At 46.5% G+C, this 21602-nt stretch overlaps 1 protein-coding gene across 1 annotated transcript in view; it reads right to left on the bottom strand.

Moving 5' to 3' along the window:
- TBC1D8 (TBC1 domain family member 8) overlaps positions 1-21343 on the bottom strand; it is a 129460-nt gene extending 108117 nt beyond the window's left edge. Inside the window, exon 1 of the mRNA XM_023211373.1 lies at positions 21023-21343. Coding sequence (XP_023067141.1) covers positions 21023-21149 — 127 coding nt within the window. The 5' untranslated portion in view covers positions 21150-21343. The remainder of the gene's footprint in view (positions 1-21022) is intronic.
- Between the last annotated feature and the right edge of the window lie 259 nt (positions 21344-21602).

Raw genomic sequence — 21602 nt, 5'->3', positions numbered from 1 at the left:
TTTTTTTTTTTTTTTTTTTTTTTGAGACGGAGTCTTGCTCTGTCGCCTGGGCTGGAGTGCAGTGACCGGATCTCAGCTCACTGCAAGCTCCGCCTCCCGGGTTTACGCCATTCTCCTGCCTCAGCCACGCCCGCCACCTCGCCCGGCTAGTTTTTTGTATTTTTAGTAGAGACGGGGTTTCACCGTGTTAGCCAGGACCGTCTCAATCTCCTGACCTTGTGATCCGCCCGCCTCGGCCTCCCTAAGTGCTGGGATTACAGGCTTGAGCCACCACGCCCCGCTCACATCTTTTCTAAATCATTTGAGGAGAAGCCTATTCCTATGAATGGGGGCACTGTCTTACACAAAAGAGCACTCATCAACTCCAGTGGCTCTTACACGTGTATAGCTGTATCTGCCCTTCATATCTCCATGCTGCCAGGTGACCCCATGATGTCTTTTATAGCACCTGCTCCCTCCAGGACAGTATGTATTCTGTGGTTGCGTATTACATTGAGCCGCCAGGTCTCTTTAGTCTCCTTTAATAAAAGAACTCTTCCAAACACAACCTGTCTTTCTCTTTTATGACTTTGACATTTTCGAAGACATAAATCCCCATCCCCTCCCTGTTTTGTGTTTGACAATTTTGACCAAGTTGTTTTGTTTGAGATAGGGTCTCACTCTGCTGCCCAGGCTGGAGTGCAGTGGCATAAACACAGTTCACTGCAGCCTCGACCTCCTGGGCTCAAGCGATCTTCCCGCCTTGGCCTCCCAAGTAATTAGGACTACGGGGATATGCCACCACGCCCAGTGAATTTATTTTTTGTTTTTCAATATTTTGTAGATGGAGTCTCCCTATGTTGCCCAGACTGGTCTTGAACTCCTGGGCCCAAGTGATCTTCCTGCCTCAGCCTCCCAAAGTATTGGGATTACAGGCATGAGCCACTATCTCTGTTTTTACTTTGCAATAAAAATATTCTATATCTGTAATACTATTATCTTATTCAAATTTATAGATGTTTCTATAAATTTTTAACAGTTTGTTTTTACTTAAAATGTACATCTCAAATTAGCTGGGTGTGTGGCAGGCACATGTAATCCCAGCTACTCGGGAGAATGAGGCAGGAGAATCGCTTGAAGCCAGGAGGTAGAGGCTGCAGTGAGCTGAGATTGAGCCACTGCAGTTCAGCCTGGGTGACAGTGCGAGATTCCATCTCAAAAAAAAAAAAAAAAAAAAGTACCTCTCTCTGAAAATGTAAGCAATAAGAAAATTATCTAACTTAGACAATTCTGACTCTAAATAAAACTTTTCAGAAATGCATATAGAAATATGTTAATCATATAGCATATTAGAATGAGCACTGCCAAATGCTTCTGGGATCATGATCTCTTTTTGCGTGAGTCCATGTGCCATTCAAGTCTCTAAGATATTCGCTCCCTTCCCCTTCTCCCTCTCCCCCCTCTTTCCCTCTCTCTCCCTATCTTAGTCCATTTGGGATGCTGTAACAAAATCGCCACCGCCTGATAGCTTATAAATAACATGAATTTACTTCCCACAGTTCTGGAAGCTGGGAAACCCAAGATCAAGGCACCAGCAGACTTGGTGTCTGGGGAGGGGGTTCACACTGTGTCTTCACAAGGCGGATGGGGAGAAGGAGCTCTCTGGCGTCTCTTTCTAAGGGCACAGATCACAATCAGGAAGGCTCCACCCTCATCATCTATTCACCTCCAGGGAATCCACCTCCAGTAGTATCACCTTAGGGGGTTTTATTAGTCCATTTTCACTCTGGCCATTAATATAAAGAACTTCCCTGAGACTGGGCAATTCATAAAGGATAGAGATTTAACTGACTCACGGCTCTGCATGGCTGGGGAGGCTGCAGGAAACTTACAATCATGGTGGAAGGCTAAGGCGAAACATGCACCTTCCTCACAAGACAGCAGGACAGACAGAGTGTGTGAAAGAAGAACTATCTAACACTTATAAAACCATCAGATCTCGTGAGAACTCACTCACTATCATGAGAACAGCATGGAGGAAAACCACCCCCATGATCCAATCACCTCCCTCCCTCGACACGTGGGGATTATGATTTGAGGTGAGATTTGTGTGGGGACACAGGGCCAAACCTTATCAGGGTTAGAATTTCAACAACGAATTTGGAGGGGGAACGTAAGTATTCACACCATAGCACTCCCTCTCTCTAATCTCTTTCTCTTTCTCTGTCACACACACACACAGAGACTTTCTAATGATCTTTCTGGTATAAATGGATGCTAACCTCTGGGGCCTCTGTCTGGTCTTGGGTCTTAGTAGTATGATTTCAGGCACCATCAATACTAATCTGATCTCTGGCTTTGCCTAAGTTAGAGTCTTTATAAATTTTAATTCAAAGAAAGTAAACAAATTTACATTACATTATATGATTCTAACTTGTCTTAGCTCAGGTTGCTATAACAAAATACCACAGACTGAGTGGCTTAACCTGCAGAAGTTCTTCTCATGGCTCTGGAGGCTGGAAGTCCAAAATCAAGGAGCTAGCAAATGTGATGTCTAGTGAGGGTTCTCTTCTTGGCTTGCAGACATGGCAGAGAGGGTAAGCTCTCTGGTGACTGTCCCTCTTCTTATAAAGGGAACAGCCCTATAGGATCAGGGCTCTGCCCTTATGGCTTCAGTTAACCTTAGTTACCTCCCTGCAGGCACTATCTTCAAATATAGTCACAATGGAGGTCACAGCTTCAACACAGTAAGTTAGGGGACAGGGGGACACATTCAGTCCACAACATAACTTAACTTTTGCTATTAATACAGAATGCTGAAATCTGGCTTTCCAGGTTGCACATGAAGTTAAAACCAAACAGAAAAAGTCGTTTGGCCAGGCACGGTGGCTCACGCCTGTAATCTCGCCACTTTGGGAGGCCGAGGCAGTTGGATCACGAGGTCAGGAGTTCAAGACCAGCCTGGCCAACACAGTGAAACTCCGTCTCTACTAAAAACACAAAAATTAGCCACGCGTGATGGCGTGCGCCTGTAGTGCTAGCTACTCTGGAGGCTGAGGCAGGAGAATAGCACGAACCCGGGAGGCAGAGCTTGCAGCGAGCCGAGATCGCACCACTGCACTCCAGCCTGGGCAAGAGAGCAAGACTCTGACTCAAAAAAAAAGTAACAAGAAAAAAGAAAAAGCCGTTATTACAGTGAGGTACACATCTCGTCAAAGAGAACCTTCCAGTTCTACAAGAGGTTCTCCAACCCCTTTTCTCCTCAAATCTAAATGTTTTATTTGGCTAAATGAAGACAACCAAAAGGCTGAAAGACAAAACAGTATCTCCTTAATACAGACCTTTTTGTTATAAGCCATCTGAATAGCAGAAAACAGAATTGTAGCTCAACTAGTAAAAAAAAAAAAAAAAAAAAGCCACCACCAACCTCACCTAACAGTAATCCCCCGTGTAATACACCAAATGTAGGCGTGATCACGGCTGGCCTCACCTGGCTGTGAAGCCACCTCAGATGCTCTACGTGGAGGCGCAGGTGGCAATAAGGAGCATGTCACGTGAATTCATCACATTCAGCCATATGCACTGGCCAAACACAGAGCGGTAAACAATTCAAACCAACTGCCCGCCATCTGGGAGCACAGGCCCTGGCCCGAGTTCAGGGAAGGGCTGGAATTCCCCAGCTCTCTAGGGATCCTCACTTCCCAGGCCCTCCTGATAACATGAGCAGATTGCAAAAAGACAGGCAGCTTGCGGATTTCTGCCGTCGTTTTTCCCTCAAGCAATGTTTGTTCTTCATGTAGATTTTGGAACTTGATTTTGTTTGGACGTTTATCTCATACAGGTCTCCTGTTGAGATTTGGTTTTTTGGTTTTTGTTTTTTTGAGAACGGTCTCACTGTCACCCTGGCTTGGTTCACTGCAACCTCTGCCTCCAGGGCTCAAGTGATCCTCCAACCTCAGCCTCCCAAGTAGCTGGGACTACAGGCAGGCACCACACTTGGCTAATTTTTGTATTTTTTCGTAGAGAAAGGGTTTCATCATGTTGCCTTGGCTGGTCTGCAACTCCTGGACTCGAGTGACTGGGCAGCCTCTGCCTTCCAAAGTGCTGAGATTACAGCGTGAGCCTCTGTCCTGGACTCATGTTGAAATTTGATCTCCAGTGTTGGAGGTGGAGCCTGGTGGGAGGTGTTTGGGCCACGGGGGCGGATCCTTCATAAAAGGTTTGATGCTGTCTTGGTGGTAATGAGTGAGTTTTCACTCTATTAGTTCCTACAAGAACTGATTGTTAAAAACAGCCTAGCACCTCCCCTCACCCTCACCATGTGATCTGTGTACAAAGGGGCTCCCCTTCACCTTCCATCATGAGTGGAAGCTTCCTGAGGCCTCACCAGAAGCAGATGCCAGAACCATGATTCCTGTACAGCCTGTAGACCTGCAAACCAAGTAAAATTCTTTTCTTTATAAATTACCCCGCCTCAAGTGTTCTAAAGGACTGAGAGAGAACCAAATCCCTATATTAACAGGCAGCTACATTATACTGGGATTAAACATGGTCCAATTTGGAACTTTAGTGAGCATCAAAGCCTTCCTTTACCTCAAAAGTCTAAGGGAAGCGGCTGGGCACGGTGGCTCACACCTGTAATCCCAGCACTTTGGGAGACCGAGGCAGATGGATCATGAAGTCAGGAGATCGAGATCATCCTGGCTAACACAGTGAAACCCCGTCTCTACCAAAAATACAAAAAAATTAGCCAGGTGTGGTGGCGGGCGCCTGTAGTCCCCGCTACTTGGGAGGCTGAGGCAGGAGAATGGTGTGAACCCGGAAGGCAGAGCTTGCAGTGAGCCGAGATCGCACCACTGCACTCCAGCTTGGGCGACAGAGCGAGACTCTGAAAGGAAAAAAAAAAAAAAATCTAAGGGAAGCTACAGGTTAAAATAAACACACACAAGTATGCACACTTGTGCACACATACAGTTTTGGGACACTGGATTTACCAAGATCTAGTCTGACCCTTCACTCCAGCCAAACCCTTGCCACAGCTGAATCCTTGACGGACGGTCACAAACTACATATTTTGTAAGTAATCTTAATGCCTTGCTTACATTTCACATTTATTTTTAATCATAATAACGAAACAGCAATATAACAGACACTCAGAACCCATTTAACTCTCTAAGCTCCCGTGGTGGGTAAAATACCTACATCTCCATCCAAGGCTGTGCAATGCTGTTTATGTCTTTTTAAAGTGTTTCTGTCATGCAAACACTGTTTTTGAAGTGAGAAAGCCCAGAAGCTGCTTCTAAACCATTCATCACTAGGCAAATCCCTTTTTTCTTTCTTTTATCTTTTTTTTTTTTTTTTTTTTTTTGAGACCATTTGGCTTTTGTCACCCAGGCTGGAGTGCAATGGCGCGATCTCGGCTCATCACAACCCCCGCCTCCCAGGTTCAAGCGATTCTCCTACCTCAGCCTCCCAAGTAGCTGGGATTACAGGCATGCGCCACCACGCCCAGCTAATTTTTGTATTTTTAGTAGAGATGGGGTTTCACCATGTTGGTCAGGCTGATGACCTGACCAACCTGAGCCTCCCAAAGTGCTGGGATTACAGGAGTGAGCCACAACACCAGATGGAAAATCCCATTTTAAGAATGCCACTACATTTCTTTATTAAAACTTCCCAACATCCCAACCAATGAGCCACAAATTTATCTCAAATCCTGTGAAAGTTATCCAATAATTCAGGATAGCCCAACTTCCTGGTCAGCCTACGTAATTCCCTGAAATGACTTTTTTTTTGAGACAGAGTCTCGCTCTGTCGCCCAGGCTGGAGTGCAGTGGTGCAATCGCAGCTCCCTGCAAGCTCCGCCTCCTGGGTTCACGCCATTCTCCTGCCTCAGCCTCCCAAGTAGCTGGGACTACAGGTACCCACCACCAAGCCTGGCTAATTTTTTGTATTTTTAGTAGAGACGGGGTTTCACCGTGTTAGCCAGGATGGTCTCAATCTCCTGACTTCGTGATCCGCCCACCTCTGCCTCCCAAAGTGCTGAGATTTGAAATGACTTTTAATCTGTATTGTCCTTCTGGAAACATTTTTTGAATCCTGAGAGTATTATTTCTAACAAAATACTAAACACATCTAAGCTGAGAAACATACTGAGTGGAGCCACATCAGATTCCTACCAGCATCTACCCCGGACAAGACAGTTCAGGGGCATCCTACATGCAGGCTCCATGTGACATGAAATGCCAAACAAGTAATATTACATTTTTAAGCTGCCACAGTCTCCTCAAAGAACTCTTTTTGCCAGGTGAAAACATCATTGTCTAGTGCTAAGCCAACAGGCTTGGGTTCTGTATGAGTTCATTCTCTTCCTGCTATAAAGAAATACCTGAGACTGGGTAATTTATAAATAAAAAGTTTACTTGGCTTACAGTTCCACAGGCTGTACAGGAAGCATGGCTGGAGAGGCCTCGGGGAGTGTTTACTCCTGGCGGAAGGCAAAGTGAGAGCAGGCATGTTCACATGACCGGAGCAGGAGGAAGAGGGAGAGGGGGAAGGTACCACACACCTTTAAAGAACCAGACCTTGGAGAACTCTTACCATGAGAACAGCACCAACGGGGAAATCCACCCTCATGATCCCATCACCTCCCACCAGGCCCCACTTCCAACACTGGGGATTACAATTCGACATGAGAACTGGGTGGGGACACAGATCCAAACCATATCAGGTTCCACTTAGTTAACTGTTTTGGTGGTAAAAGAAAAAACATTATCCTTTACTACTCCCACTTGTGACACCAAATAGATGGGGGGGTTTTCCCATACCAACCAATTCTCCAGTTCTCCAGACGCCACCTGGGTGTTGCACAATTCCATTCAATTCTGACACTCACTACCCGGAATGAGTGCAGGTTCAAGGCTCGGTCCCACAAGACTGGCCCCATTTCAGACGCCAATCACAAGCCCAAGGGTGTCACCTGCACTTCTGAACAACCAGCTACAAGTCAGGGGTTCCCATAACCCCCTCCTCAGGTTTGATAATCTGCTGGGATGACTCACAGAAACACATTTCCCAGCTTATTATGTAATCAAGAATATGATCAAGGACACAGAGGGCAGCCAGATGAAGAGATACACAGGGTGAGGTGTATTAGAGGGGACGTGGCACTTCTGTGCCCTCTCTGGGTGGCACAGACCATCACCCAGGTGGTGAACACCCTCCATGTGTTCAGCAGCCCTGGAGCTCCCCAAACCCTAGAGTCCAGGGATTCTTAAGGAGGCGTCACCACCACCACCTGAGCATGACTCATCATTAATCTCCAGCCCCTGCCCCTTCCCAGAGGATGGAAGTGGGGCTGAAATCCCCAAGTTTCAAATCCATTCTTGCTGGTGACCAGTCTCCACCCAGGAGCCCACCAAGAGTCACCTCATTAGAACAAAAGATGCTCCCATCACCCAAGAAATTCCAAAGGATTAGGAGCTCTGTGCCAGGAGCAAGCAGCAGAGGCCAAATGAGAAACACATTTCTTAATATGTCACAGGTAGTCAGAGACAGATTCTTTCACGCTTTTTTTTTTTTTTTCCAGTAGTGAGTACTAACCTCATTTCTAAAACTACATTCCTCAGGAACTGGCTCCTGAGGTTCCCTCACCTAGACGCCTGATCTACTCCCTCGGCCTATTCAAATCTCTCCCTGGCCCGTCTCAAGACCCGGCAGCTCGGCCCCAAATCTACACTTGTGGATCCAGCATTCAACAGAGACTCCATTCATTGACGAGTAATAAATACGTATCAAAAAAAAAACCACCACCACATCCCACCTTGAGAGAGCTGCCTTCATCTGCCATCCCTACTTCCAATCCACCCTCCGGCCTCCAGCCCGCTCCCATGCCTCATTTCCCTGCACCCAAGCTGCTGTGGCTGAGGTCTCCGAAGTCTTCCTAGCCTTTTCCGTACTGCAATGCAGAGCAGACCCCTCCCTCCTTCTCACATACACTTCCTCCTGGCTTTAGGGAAAACACACTGCTGAGGCCCTCCTGCCCCTTGTCCATACCTCAGTCCCCTCTGCCTTTCCTCCTCTATAGGCCTTTCTAGACAACTCCCAGGTATTCCAGACTTAACTCGTCCAAAACAGACTCACGGAGGCCTCAGGACTTTTGCACATGCCATTTCCTCTGCTCAGAGGGCTCTTTTCCCAACTTCTCACTAGTTACCACCCTCCTGCACACCATGCAGGTCTCAGTGGAGATCATGGCTCCTCAGAGACAGCTCCCCTGATGTTCCCACCCAAATTCATTTCCTTCTTATTCTCTCTCGCATCCGCTGGCACTCACCACCATTGGTAACTCAGTGTTTCGTGGCTTAGTATCACCTCACCCCTACGACTATAAACTCCACGTCTCCAGACTATAAGCTGCATGACAGCACAGGACCTGGCACTGCAGAATAAAATGCTCTTTGGGTTTCTTTCTGCTGCTTTATCTACGAGTAATTTCATTGATTTAACCAACATATCCAGAAAACCTAACAGTCTGAAGCATAAAACCTCCCCCACAGCAAAAACTTTTATTATTTTTATTGCAATCATTGTTTTTTTTTTTTTTTTTTTTTTTTGAGACGGAGTCTCGCTCTGTCGCCCAGGCTGGAGTGCAGTGGCCGGATCTCAGCTCACTGCAAGCTCCACCTCCCGAGTTTATGCCATTCTCCTGCCTCAGCCTCCCGAGTAGCTGGGACTACAGGCGCCTGCCACCTCGCCCGGCTAGTTTTTTTGTATTTTTTAGTAGAGACGGGGTTTCACCGTGTTAGCCAGGATGGTCTCGATCTCCTGACCTCGTGATCCGCCCGTCTCGGCCTCCCAAAGTGCTGGGATTACAGGCTTGAGCCACCGCGCCCGGCCAATCATTGCTATTATTAATAAACTGAGGTTAATAAACTGAGACCCTATAAAGCGTGGGTTATGGTCACAGAACCCCTCTTTAAAGTTGAGAAAGAAAAGAGATCAGGAGCTTACAACTCTAAATCTATTTTCTCTACTGAGAGAGGGAATAAAATCCAGAATAGATACCTTTAATTTCAAATAAAAGTACCTGACTAAATTAGATGCGTTTCTGAAAATAGTTTTAAAAGCTTCTGTGAAATGACACACCCCACGCATGCTAGACATTTTGAAGGCTAAATATAGCACACTGAGAGGACAAATAGCTGACACACAGGCATCCGGGGAAATCGCAGCCCCTAGGTAACGAGGGGACACAGCTTCAATGCCTTCATGATCGCCACTACCCAAATAGAGTTGCCAACCAGAAAAAAATGCCAAGCTCTCCCTGAGTTTAGATTCTGTCTGCATTATATCAACGAACGGTACAGGTGCATGTCAATTAGGATATAATTCTGCAAGGCTCATGAAAAACACAAACAGCCCCCTTATCTATCCCTTGCTGCTCCCATTTACCAACTCCCCAAAGGCAACCTCTTCCATCTCTTAATGGATTATTTTTGTATCCACCTTCACATCTCCAAATAACACATCTATAGTACTACTTTTTTTTTTTTTGGAGACAGAGTTTCACTCTTGTCCCCCAGGCTGCAGTGCAATGGCACAATCTCGGCTCACTGCAACCTCCGTCTCCCAGGTTCAAGCGATTCTCCTGCCTCAGCCTCCCAAGTAGCTGGGATTACAGGGACATGCCACCATGCTCGGCTAATTTTTGTATTTTTAGTAAAGACAGGATTTCACCATGTTGGCCAGGCTGGTCTCAAACCTCCGACCTCAGATGATTCACCCACCTCAGTCTCCCAAAGTGCCAGGATTACAGGCGTGAGCCACCGCGCCTGGCCTACTTCTTGGCTATTTAGTGTAGGCACTAGCTGTCAACTTTCAGAAGTGGAGGCTTTAGCTCCCTTTCAATGACGACCACCCACCACTCAACACTCACACCCCAGTTATGCAATAATTTTGGTTACATCATGAGTCAATATTTACATTATTATAACTACAAAAACACTAGCAAGAGCTGAGTTTTGCAGTAAAGCTACAATACTTTTTTCACCCTATACAACTTTTTATTTTCCCTGGATTTAACAACTATCCCAGAATTTCTGGCTTACTCAGCTTTCCATCTATGGATAATCTATCCACAAATTCTCCCCTGATGTGCGGATCTTCATTCAGTACATGCAAACACACTGCAGTCTATCACTTTCTTTTCTCCTAGAAGTTGTCCTGCAGCCTCCTGCCCGGCTCCAATCTAGACTGAACGCTGGGCTGGGGGAGGGAAGGAGGGAGGTTCTCACTGATGTCTCAGGATTTCCCTTCACCATCATCTTAGAGATTCCCCTCCAAGCAGCTCTTCTTAAACAAGTAACAAAAAGAACTCTGAAGGAAAAAGATCTTGCCAGAAAAGGTCTAGGTAAATTAATTAATTAAAACAAAAGGGAAAAGACTGATACATCTGACGGCATGAAAATTAACAAATGTGAGTTCTTCAAAAAACCTACAAGGAAAATAAAAGCCTGACTTAAAATATATATATATATGGCCAGGCGCGGTGACTCAAGCCTGTAATCCCAGCACTTTGGGAGGCCGAGATGGGCGGATCACGAGGTCAGGAGATCGAGACCATCCTGGCTAACATGGCGAAACCCTGTCTCTGCTAGAAAATACAAAAAACTAGCCCGGCGAGGTGGCAGCACCTGTAGTCCCAGCTACTCAGGAGGCTGAGGCAGGAGAATGGCGTGAACCCGAGAGGAGGAGCTTGCAGTGAGCTGAGATCCGGCCACTGCACTCTAGCCTGGGTGACAGAGCAAGACTCCATCTCAAAAAAAAAAAAAATACATACAATTGAAAAAGAATACAGAAAAACCACACACACACACAGCTCATAAAAAAAAACTAAAGAAAGGCCGGGCGCGGTGGCTCAAGCCTGTAATCCCAGCACTTTGGGAGGCCGAGACAGGCGGATCACGAGGTCAGGAGATGGAGACCATCCTGGCTAACATGGTGAAATCCCGTCTCTACTAAAAAATACAAAAAACTAGCCGGGCGAGGTGGCGGGCGCCTGTAGTCCCAGCTACTCAGGAGGCTGAGGCAGGAGAATGGCGTGAACCCGAGAGGAGGAGCTTGCAGTGAGCTGAGATCCGGCCACTGCACTCTAGCCTGGGTGACAGAGCAAGACTCCATCTCAAAAAAAAAAAAAATACATACAATTGAAAAAGAATACAGAAAAACCACACATGAAGGCACACACACACACAGCTCATAAAAAAAAACTAAAGAAAGGCCGGGCACGGTGGCTCAAGCCTGTAATCCCAGCACTTTGGGAGGCCGAGACAGGCGGATCACGAGGTCAGGAGATGGAGACCATCCTGGCTAACATGGTGAAATCCCGTCTCTACTAAAAAATACAAAAAACTAGCCGGGCGAGGTGGCGGGCGCCTGTAGTCCCAGCTACTCGGGAGGCTGAGGCAGGAGAATGGCATAAACCCGGGAGGCGGAGCTTGCAGTGAGCTGAGATCCGGCCACTGCACTCCAGCCTGGGCGACAGAGCGAGACTCTGTCTCAAAAAAAAAAAAAAAAAAACTAAAGAAAAAGATAACCCAACAGAAAAAAATGATCAAACGACTCAAGTATTTCTCAGAAGGAAAAACAAATACTCAATGAACATATAAAAAATTCTCATCCCTATTAGTAATAATGAGAAATAGTATCTTAGTGGTTCTAAGATACTATGTAAATACCTACCAGATTGGCAAAAAGTATTATCTCTGACAATAGCAAGCATTAGCAAGGATGTACCACTGTGGGAAGTTTTTTCTTAGAGACAGTGGTCTCACTATGTTGCCCAGGCTGAACTTCAACTCCTGGGTTCAAGCAATCCACCTGCCTCAGCCTCCCAAGTAGATAGGATTGTAAGTGTGCACCACCATGCTCTGCTTGGAAACCATTTGGAATTATCTAGAAAGGCTGAAAATGCACATTGCTATGACCCAGTATTAGGGCTGTTCACAAATGTCCCAGTTCTCCCTCAGAAGAGACCCATGCTGACCCACATTGAATATACAGCATGATGGAGAAATAAATTTATGTGTCGAGGTATTTGTTACTGCAGCATAACCTAACTCATCCTGATAGATACACCCAACAAGGTCACTCATAGAAATATTCTCTACAGAAATGTATACCTGTGTGAACACAATAGAAAAATGTTCACAGCAGCTTTCTCTACTAAATCAACTAGATCTATAAGCCTTTCCAGACAACTCCCAAGTATCCCACCAAATATCTATGGACAGGAGAATGAATAAATAATAATATATTCACTCAGTGGATTACTACACACAGAAAATGAACGAACTATGGCGGCTACCGTGGTTCAAAGGGAGAAAAACATAATGCAGGGGGCAGGGTGATCAAGTGACAGAAAAATACATCATCAAGTATGAATAAAAGTATATTTTGTAATAAAGTTACAAAAATACACAAAACTAAACTATGTATTGATTAGGAATACATATAAATGTGTTAAAACTATAAAGAAAAGCAAGTCAGTATTAACACATAATTCAGGGTAGTGGTGCCCGCCAGGAAGGGAGGGAAATGTAATCAGGAAAACACAGAAGGGGTCTTCCCAGGCACAGGATATACTCTTATTTTTTTAGTTACAGGTGGTATATATATAGTGTTTGTTCCATTACCTACAACTTACCTTAAATACACTTACACACACTGAAAAGCTCGTAACTAAAAAACAAACCACAAAATGCAGTACCTTTTCATAAGGATAAGGATATCTTATTAACGCACTATTTTATTGTTGATCTTTCTTTCCTCTCCCTTTTTTTTTTTTTTTTTTTCCTTGAGACAGAGTCTTGCCCTGTTACCCTGAGTGGAGTGCAATGGCGAGATCTGGGCTCACTGCAGCCTCAACCTCCAGGGCTCAGGTGATTCTCTCACCTCAGCCTCCCAAGTGGCTGGGACTAGAGGCACCTGCCACTACGCCCAGCTCAGTTTTGTATTTTTAGTAGATACGGGGTTTCACCATGTTGGCCAGGCTGGTCTCGAACTCCTGACCTTGTGATCCGCCCACCTTGGCCTCCCAAAGTGCCAGGATTACAGACATGAGCCACCACGCCCAGCCACCTTTCCTTTTAAGTAAAAAGCAGGAAGCAGTAAAATAACAAAATCCAGTAGAACAAAAGACTCACCAAATGTTATATGGATGACTCAAATTCATACCTATGTGTTTGCTGCCTGGTGATACACTAGAGGAATAAATCTGGTTCAGCATGGAATCATTTACATCAAGGTTACCAATAGGTAGTTATTTCATCCCTCCCTTCCCCCCCACCGAGAGAGAGTCTCATTTCAATGCCGAGGCTGGAGTACAGTGGTGTGATCACAGCTCACTGCAGCCTCAACCTCCAGGGCTCAGGTGATTCTCCCACCTCAGCCTCCCAAGTAGCTGGGACTACAGGCACGTGCCACCATGCTCGGCTAATTTTCTGTATCTTTTTGTAGAGACAGCATTTCGCTATGTTGTCCAAGCTGGTCTTAAACTCCTGGGCTCAAGCAATCCACCCACCTTGGCTCCCAAAGTGCTAGGATTACAGGCGTGAGCCCCCTCACCCGGCATCAATAGGTAGTCCTAACAACTGGGCTGGTTCAGCCACAAACTACTGCTAGTCCTTAGAGCATACAGCGCTGGCGTAAGACAATTAAGAACAACATTCTATTATTTATTCCTGCATTCTACATAATTTCCATTTTCAGGATGATACATACAAAACACTTCTCAACTGCATAGGCTCACATCTATCCATTTTACTTGGTATGTACAACTTGGTATCTCCCACATGACATCTACATGAAGTTTGTACTTAATCTACTTAAGATTGTACTACTTGACATCTACATCCATGTATTCAACAAATATTTATCAAGAGGGCTCTGGTGACAAGAACCATCGGCACTAAAGGCACAGCAGAGAGGGGCACAGACCTGTGACCTTCCTCCTGGAGCTCAGGATCTGGTTCACCCTAAACAGATAGAGCCTCAAAGAGCCTCTTCATGACTACAGTGGTGGGAGTAGGGAAAGGGTCAGGTACATCTCCAGGAAGTGGAGCTCAGACTGAGCCCCAAAGGTTCACAAGAATTAGCCAGATGCTTGGGGGTGGGGGAGGAGACCGGCATGAGGGGCCTTGGAGAGACAAGTACCAACATGCTGCGGCGTGTGTGCTTAAGAGAAGGCGGAAGAGAAGCAAACCAAGAGGTGCTTCAGGGGCAGCTCCTGCAACCCCCGACAGTGATTAAAATATGCTCACGGCTGCTTTTTAATACCATGGATGCAAGTTTTTAAAAATGGGAAAAAAATCCATGCTGAAAAAATTACCAGATTTACTTTCATTTTAAATAAATTCCTCATCCGGGCGCGGTGGCTCATGCCTGTAATCCTAGCACTTTGGGAGACCCAGGCGGGTGCGTTGCCTGAGCTAAGGAGTTCAAGACCAGCCTGGGCAACAATGGGGAAACCCTGTCTCTACTAAAATACAAAAAATTAGCCGTGTGTGGTGGCGCATACCTGTAGTCCTACTCGGGAGGCTGAGGCAGGAGAATCCCTTGAACCCAGGAGGCAGAAGTTGCAGTGAGCCAAGATCACACCAATGCACTCCAGCCTGGGCAACAGAGCGAGACTCCATCTCCAAAAATAAAAATAAAAATAAATAAATAAATAAATAAATTTCTCCTTTATCCAATGCCACCTAGAATGTGCAGTCCAGATCAGAAAATCCTTCCGCCTTTACTGCTAGTAAATGAATTCTTTACAAGCTACCAGCCTCTCAATAATTGTCAGCTCTTCCTAAGGAGTTCCAATTAGGCTGAAAAGGCCACCCTCCAGTATCCCACCGCCTGCACAATTTGTACCTTATATTATTTCCTGGAGTGACACAATCCGTGCCTTGTTTGATTATCTAATTACAAATACATTGCCCTTATTAGGCTCTCACTAAATGCAAGTCTTGGAAACCTCAAGGCTTTTATTAATAGATTATCAGCCCCTAAAGATGTATCAGTTATTTAACTTAATTTCTCAGATTTACGCTTCTAAAATCACACTACTTCCTTCCTTTGTGGTTTCTTCCCTATTGTGCTTTTAAGAAAGACCACCACACATAAGACTGTAGAGCCAACATCTAGGACTGCTATAGAATATAACAGGCTGTCCTGTTGAGTCAAAGACTTTCACTGTTGGCGGAGACAAAATTCGCCAACAAATTCAGCTACATGAGCAGGACTCCAGCCAACCTCAGACAGACTAGCCAAGAAATGCAACATCCATGCTGGGCTTCATCAGTTTCCAACTTTCTGATAAGAGTCCTTCTGAGCAAGCCTTGTAACCCCACATGAATCCTTAGCCTGTCAGTTTCTCCTCCCCTAGTCATTAGGACACTCTTCCAAAGGCAGTAGGTGACTTACTGGAGGCACAGCATGAGCATTCACATCAACATTTGAAACAAGGTGAGGCTCCCTTTACTTACTAAGATTTGATTTAATGTGGGCAGAGTAGCCGTGTGCCCAAATCCTACAAAAACACCTTTCTCTTGAGCAATACTTAGCCCAAGCTGTTATTTAAGTATTTCATCTTTAGTGAAGGTTTCTTATGTCCTTTACTACAATGCAAATGTGTTTACACTTTTATTCTCAGAAGCCTTCATTCTTCAGTTTTTTTAAATTGTACCTTGCTTTTCTTCTTTCAAACCTACTAGGTGCCAAGCACAATTAAGCCCTTGAGGTATACTGTTTATTTTCATTCTAAGCCTTATTTTAATCATAACCATTGTGCATTGCTGGTGGGAATGAAAAATGGTACAGCTGCTGTGGAAAACAGTTTCTAACCCTCCAAAATAAGATTCATTATTGTCCCTTTCTTAAGGCTTAGTTATAAGTAAGGCTTAAAGAAACTGGATAAACTAAAAAGCCTCTCAGTCCAGATTCTTAATCAACAGACTTACTTACCCTGACTCCAAAGCTTGTATTTTACACTATTTTCCACTATACCATACTTCCTCCCTTCACCCTAACTGTTTAGGGAATTAGCCTATCACTACTACAAATGCAATGACAGGAACGGGGGCTTAAGGTAACCACGTTGCAAAGCAGAAAACATCAGTATTTTTTCAAATTACAACTTTTAAGTTGTCAGTCAATTTAGGAAAAGAATTGCAAGATTATACAGGAATACATGCAATAAAACACTGAAAAATCAAATCCTTCAGAGGACACAGCTGGGTGGTGATATTTGGTCTTTTTCTTCTTTTATTTTGTATTGTACTTTAAGTTCTAGTGTACACGTGCACAACATGCAGGTTTGTTACATAAATATACATGTGCCATGTTGGTGTGCTGCACCCATTAACTCGTCATTTACATTAGGTATATCTCCTAATGGTATTTGGTCTTTAGAGTAAGATTTATCCCACTATTTTTCAATTGTCACACTGTAACTGTACATATTTATGGGATACAATTTGATGTTTCAATACTCATATGTTATATAATTATCCAGTTCGGGTAGTTAGCATATCCATCACCTCATACAGTTATCATTTCTTTGTGGTGAGAACATTCAAGTTTCTCATTCTCATAGCTATTCTGTAATATACAGTACCACCACAGTCACCCTACTGTGCAAAAGAACAGCAGAACTTACTTCTCTTATCTAACTGTAACTCTGTACCTGTTGACCAACCTCTCCCCATCCATCTTCTCCCATCCTGGTAACCACTATTCTACTCTCTGCTTTTATAACACCAACGTTTTTTTTTTTAAGATTACACATATAAGTGGGATCACGCAGTATTTGTCTTTCTGTGCCTGGCTTATTTCACTTAACACGATGTCCTCCTCCAGGTTCATCCATGTTGTTGCAAATGTGCCAGGCACGGTGGCTCACACCTGGAATCCCAGTGCTTTGAGAGGCCGAGGCCAAGGAGGGAGGACTGCTTAAGGTCAAGAGTTTGAGACCATGTTGTCACAAATGATACAATTTCATTCTTTTGTACAGTTGAATAGTGTTCCGTTGTATGTATCTCACATTTTATTTATCTCGTTGGACACTTAGGTCAATTCCGTATCTTGGGTATTATAAATAGTGATGCAGTAAATACAGGAATGCAGGTATCTCTTCAACACACTGATTCCATTTTCTTTGAATATATACCCAGTAGCGGGACTGCAGGATCATGCAGCAGTTCCATTTTCAGTTTTTTGAAGATCCTCCATACTGTTCTCCATAGTGGCTATATTAACTTACAATCCTACCAAGCATGCGAGCGTTCCCTTTTCTCCATATCCTCACCAATACGTCTTTCCTTTGTCTTTTCAATGATAGCCATTCTAAGAAAAACATTAATTAAATAAACAAGTAATAGCCATTCTAACGGGAGTGCGGTATTTATTTCCTCACGGTTTGGATGTGCCTTTCCCTGATGATTAGTGATGCCGGCATGTTTGATGTACCTGTTAGCCATTTGTATGTCTTCTGAAAAAATGTCTATTAACGTCTTTTGCTCATTTTTCAATCCAGTTATTAGGTTTTTTGCTCTTGAGCTATTTAAGTTCCTTATTATCCCACTTACTTGAAGTGCTTCAGAGACCCTGGGAGAGGGGGCAGCCATGCTGTGTGTTCTTTCTCTGCAGTCTCTTTCCCACATGCTAACATCTCCCGCTCTTTGTTTTCCCAGAGCTGGCTGAACTTGTTACAAGTGGCTGGAGACTGTATCAAAGTGAAGGCTGTATAACTTTACTTCCTTTCCAGAGTAGCAAAATCACTTCTGCAAGCAGAAGTCTGGAAACATCTCATAATCCTGAAATCCGCCATGCTATGCTCTAACCTGAGGAAAACATGGACACCTCCCTAGCAGTGCTCAAAGCCCGGGAGGTTAACAATGGCAGCCACATCTGCACCCGCCCTTTCTGGCCACCAGAGAAGTTAGTGTGACGATCCGTCCCCCTCAAAAGAGGGAGCTACAAAAAAAAAAAAAAAAAAGACTGGAGGAAACTACTGTGTGTCCCACCCACACCCCTCCAGCTTTCCATAATGTTCAGACTGCCAGGTAAACAGGAAGCTGAGAAGAGACAGGGGATGTTCCTGTTGCAGGCAATCAGTCCAAAATGCTGGGCCTCTACTCCCACCCAACTTTTAAGAAAAAAGTAGGATCCATCATCCATGCATATAGTCACCCATCCATTGGTCCTACAAATGTTTCCTCAGCAAATATGCTGGGCACTACCACAGGTAAATACCTGCCCTCATAGAACAGGAAATTTAGCACTGAAACAAATAAATTGGTATATTGTATGAGAAAGTGAGAAGGAACTACGGAGAAAAATAAACCTGGAGATGTGAAGAGAGGGAGAGAGAAAGAGAGAGAGCATGTATATGCATGTATATGGTCGATTTTAATCCTCAAGGAAACAAAAGCGGATAGTATTTCTGAAGCTAGGCAATTCAGATTACTTCAACCACCAGATCTCCTCTGTCTAGACTCCTATTAATACAAATTCAGCATCACAATAAAGGAAAGAGACGTTTATTGATCACTGCTCTCTTACATTTTACTTCCAGTCCCCCTTAGGCCACCACTGCTTGCTTCCCTCCAAACAAAAGTTTACAACCTGCCAGAATGTGTATCACTGTAGCCCCCATTCCTTTCATAAACTCAATCTAGGTTTGAAACTCTTAAATTGCTAAAAATCTGTCACGTTAGAATGCCACATTTTCCAAACCCCGCCACCACCACAGAGCTGCCCTGTTTTCCATGGGTCTTGACTTTACAACAATTCTAAGTGGCCCCATGAAGACCAGCCCCCCCACAGTACAGGGGGCAGGTCAGCACCGCTTCATCCGCACTGGCTTCCCAGCTAAACGCTCAAAGGTAAAGCGTCTGGCTGCAGATGTCATCCCTTCCCAATCAACAGGGTCTCCAAGAAATACATCAAGTGTCCTCTGTCTTTTTGTAGACTTTTCCTCCTTTATGGTTGATCTTGTTGCCCTTAAGCATAAGAAAATTCTGCACATTCACAGTAAGTCCAAACCAAAGTAAATACCAAGGAATGCCAAAGCCACAGGTATAGTAACAAACATGGGACCTGCTTGATCTGGGAATGAAACAGGGAGGGAATTCACTGAGTTCATCACAGAGAGACTCTGGACAACAAAGTCAGAAACCCTCTGGACAGGAAGCGGGCCTGAAGCCAGACCAGGCATCCTAAGGGCCAGCTCTGCCCTCCGTATCTGGACCCACTAACTAGATGGTGAATCGGGAAGGTGGCCGGCCCTCACCGCCTGCTCTCCGGCCTCTTTCCACAGCAGTGAACAGAGTATCCTACATATGTGCACAGAACTAAGTGAATGAATGAGTGTTTATGGCACAAACTGTCCTTATGCTTCTCACTTCACAAATCCTCAGGCCTTGTCCTCACTCTCTACTAAATGAAACATTTATAGACCAGGAACCCTGCGAAATGCACCACAAATAAAGATACACTGCCCTCAAAGAAAAGGAGGGACGACAAATTCCGGCCTCTTCGCCTCCGATGCCTCTTCCCAGGGCACCACCCACCTCCATTTCCTGAGAGCCTGGGCACTAAGCACCACGGTGCCTCATGGGGCCCAACAAGGCCACTGTGGCCCCTGCCTCCTGTACAACTCCCTCCCCCAAAACTCAAAACAGCTCCTGGAGCAGGCCCACGTGCCGCCCCAGTTGCCCAAGTTGAGTCCCTGTTGCCACTCAACAGGACCACTGGTTACCAAAGCACCCTACACCTATCCGCCTCCATTCAGAATCCTAACTACCCTCTGCCCCTTCCATGGGGAACCCTCAGCTGCCTACAGCTCCCTCCATGCAGCGTCCTGCCAACTCCCACCCAATCACCCGATCTCCGTGCAAGTCGGCCCTCCTCTAACAAAACCAACGGCCAGCTTTCTCAGAAGCTGAAGTCCAGTAAAAGCCAGTTCCTTTGCACTTGGTTCTGTGGTTTACAGGCGTGTTAGTACGTACATATCCTACCAGACTCAACCTCAGAAGCGCCTTCCCTAGACTGGTCTGAGAGCAGAAAAATCCGCCAACCACTAACCTGGGGACCTAACCTAGGTCCTTTGACTTCTCTGGTCTCTGTCTTCTTCTCAGTAGAACAGGAACGAGACAGGAGATCTAAGGTCCCTTTTATTCAGATTCCAAAATTGTAAAGAAAAATCATATAAGTCCCCTAGATACAAATGAAAAAGTCTAATTGTTCCTTCACTGACCTGTTTAAACAGGTGTCCTAGCTACTGTAAGCTAGCGTCAAGATTTCAAAGCGCTTTGGATTCTAACTTTTAGAAAACAAATGCTTTGTCTTTTTCATCAACTTTACGAGCCTGAGTTTTTTTTCCTACCATTCCTTGTAAGACACTGAAAGAGGAAAAAACTGACCTGTTCAATTTTTCTACTAAGATCACGAGCTTGCGATTCGCCCACCCTCGGTTTCCCCTTCGGGCTCGGAGACAGTTCCCGCTCACCGTGGCCTCCAGAGCTGCGCCAGGCACGCATCACCGCGCGCCCCCAGCCGCGACACCACCTGGAGCCTCCGGCGCCTCCAGATGGCCGAGTCCGGGCCGGCCCGGCGCACCCTCCTATCACCTGGCCCCGCACAGCAGCCGCGCTGCTCCAAGGCGGCCCCGCTCCCTTCGGCCCCGCTCCAGCCGGCGTTTCTCCTTAGATTCCCAAGCTGAGTCTGGCCTTCGGCTCACCGGGCCAGGCGGTGAAGACACCCGCCTCGCCCGGAAAACGCACGCGCCCGGGAGCCCCTCTAACACCACCTCGACGGGAACCCGCGGCAGAAACGCAGAAAAAAGGAAAACAAGCCCGCGGCAGGGCCGTCCGGGCCCCGCGCCTCCCAAGAAATCACCTCTGGCGACGCAGCCCGGGACTGGGGGCCGCGGGCCCGGCGGGGTGGGAGGCCCCGGGCCCGGCCGCCGCGCCCGCCCCGGCACGCCACTTACCGGTGAGGCGGCCGCCCCCCTCGCCGTGCCCGCGGCGCCGCTGCAGGATGAAGTAGCAGCTGCTCTTCTGGGTCACCCAGAGCTTCAGCGCGTTCTTCAGCAGCACCTCCTCGGGCTTGAGCCACATCGCGGCGGTCCGGCCGCGCCCACCGGCCCCGGCTCACATCTCCCCGGCCGACGGTCGGTGTGAGCCGAGCCCGCTCCAGAGGCGGCGGCGGCGCGCGAGGACCACAGCCCGGCCGGTGCCCAGCGTTCTGAGAGCCCGCGGAGCGCTGCCGGCGCAGCTCGCCCCGCGCACCCAGCGCAGCCCTCACGTGGCCCCGCCCCGCGCCCGCCCCCGGCCCCGCCCCAGCCTCCGGCCCCGCCCCCGACCACCCCCATCCCCATCCCGCGGCTCCTGCGGCGCCTCCCCGGTTTCCGCGTCCCAGGCGCTCGGGCGCGCAGTTCCGGAGTGGAGGGAGGAAGTCCAATCCTGCGCCAGGCTCCCTCCCTCCCGCCGCGCTCCCAAGGCGAACTCGGGAGAGCTGCGGTCCATGACCTCGACCTGAGACGTGGAGGAGGAACAGGGGAAAAGCCTTCT

This window comes from Piliocolobus tephrosceles, chromosome 15, assembly GCF_002776525.5.
Source record: "Piliocolobus tephrosceles isolate RC106 chromosome 15, ASM277652v3, whole genome shotgun sequence".
Taxonomy (NCBI): domain Eukaryota; kingdom Metazoa; phylum Chordata; class Mammalia; order Primates; family Cercopithecidae; genus Piliocolobus; species Piliocolobus tephrosceles.
The sequence above is the reverse complement of the archived record's forward strand: the minus strand, read 5'-3'. Positions and strand labels throughout refer to the sequence as shown.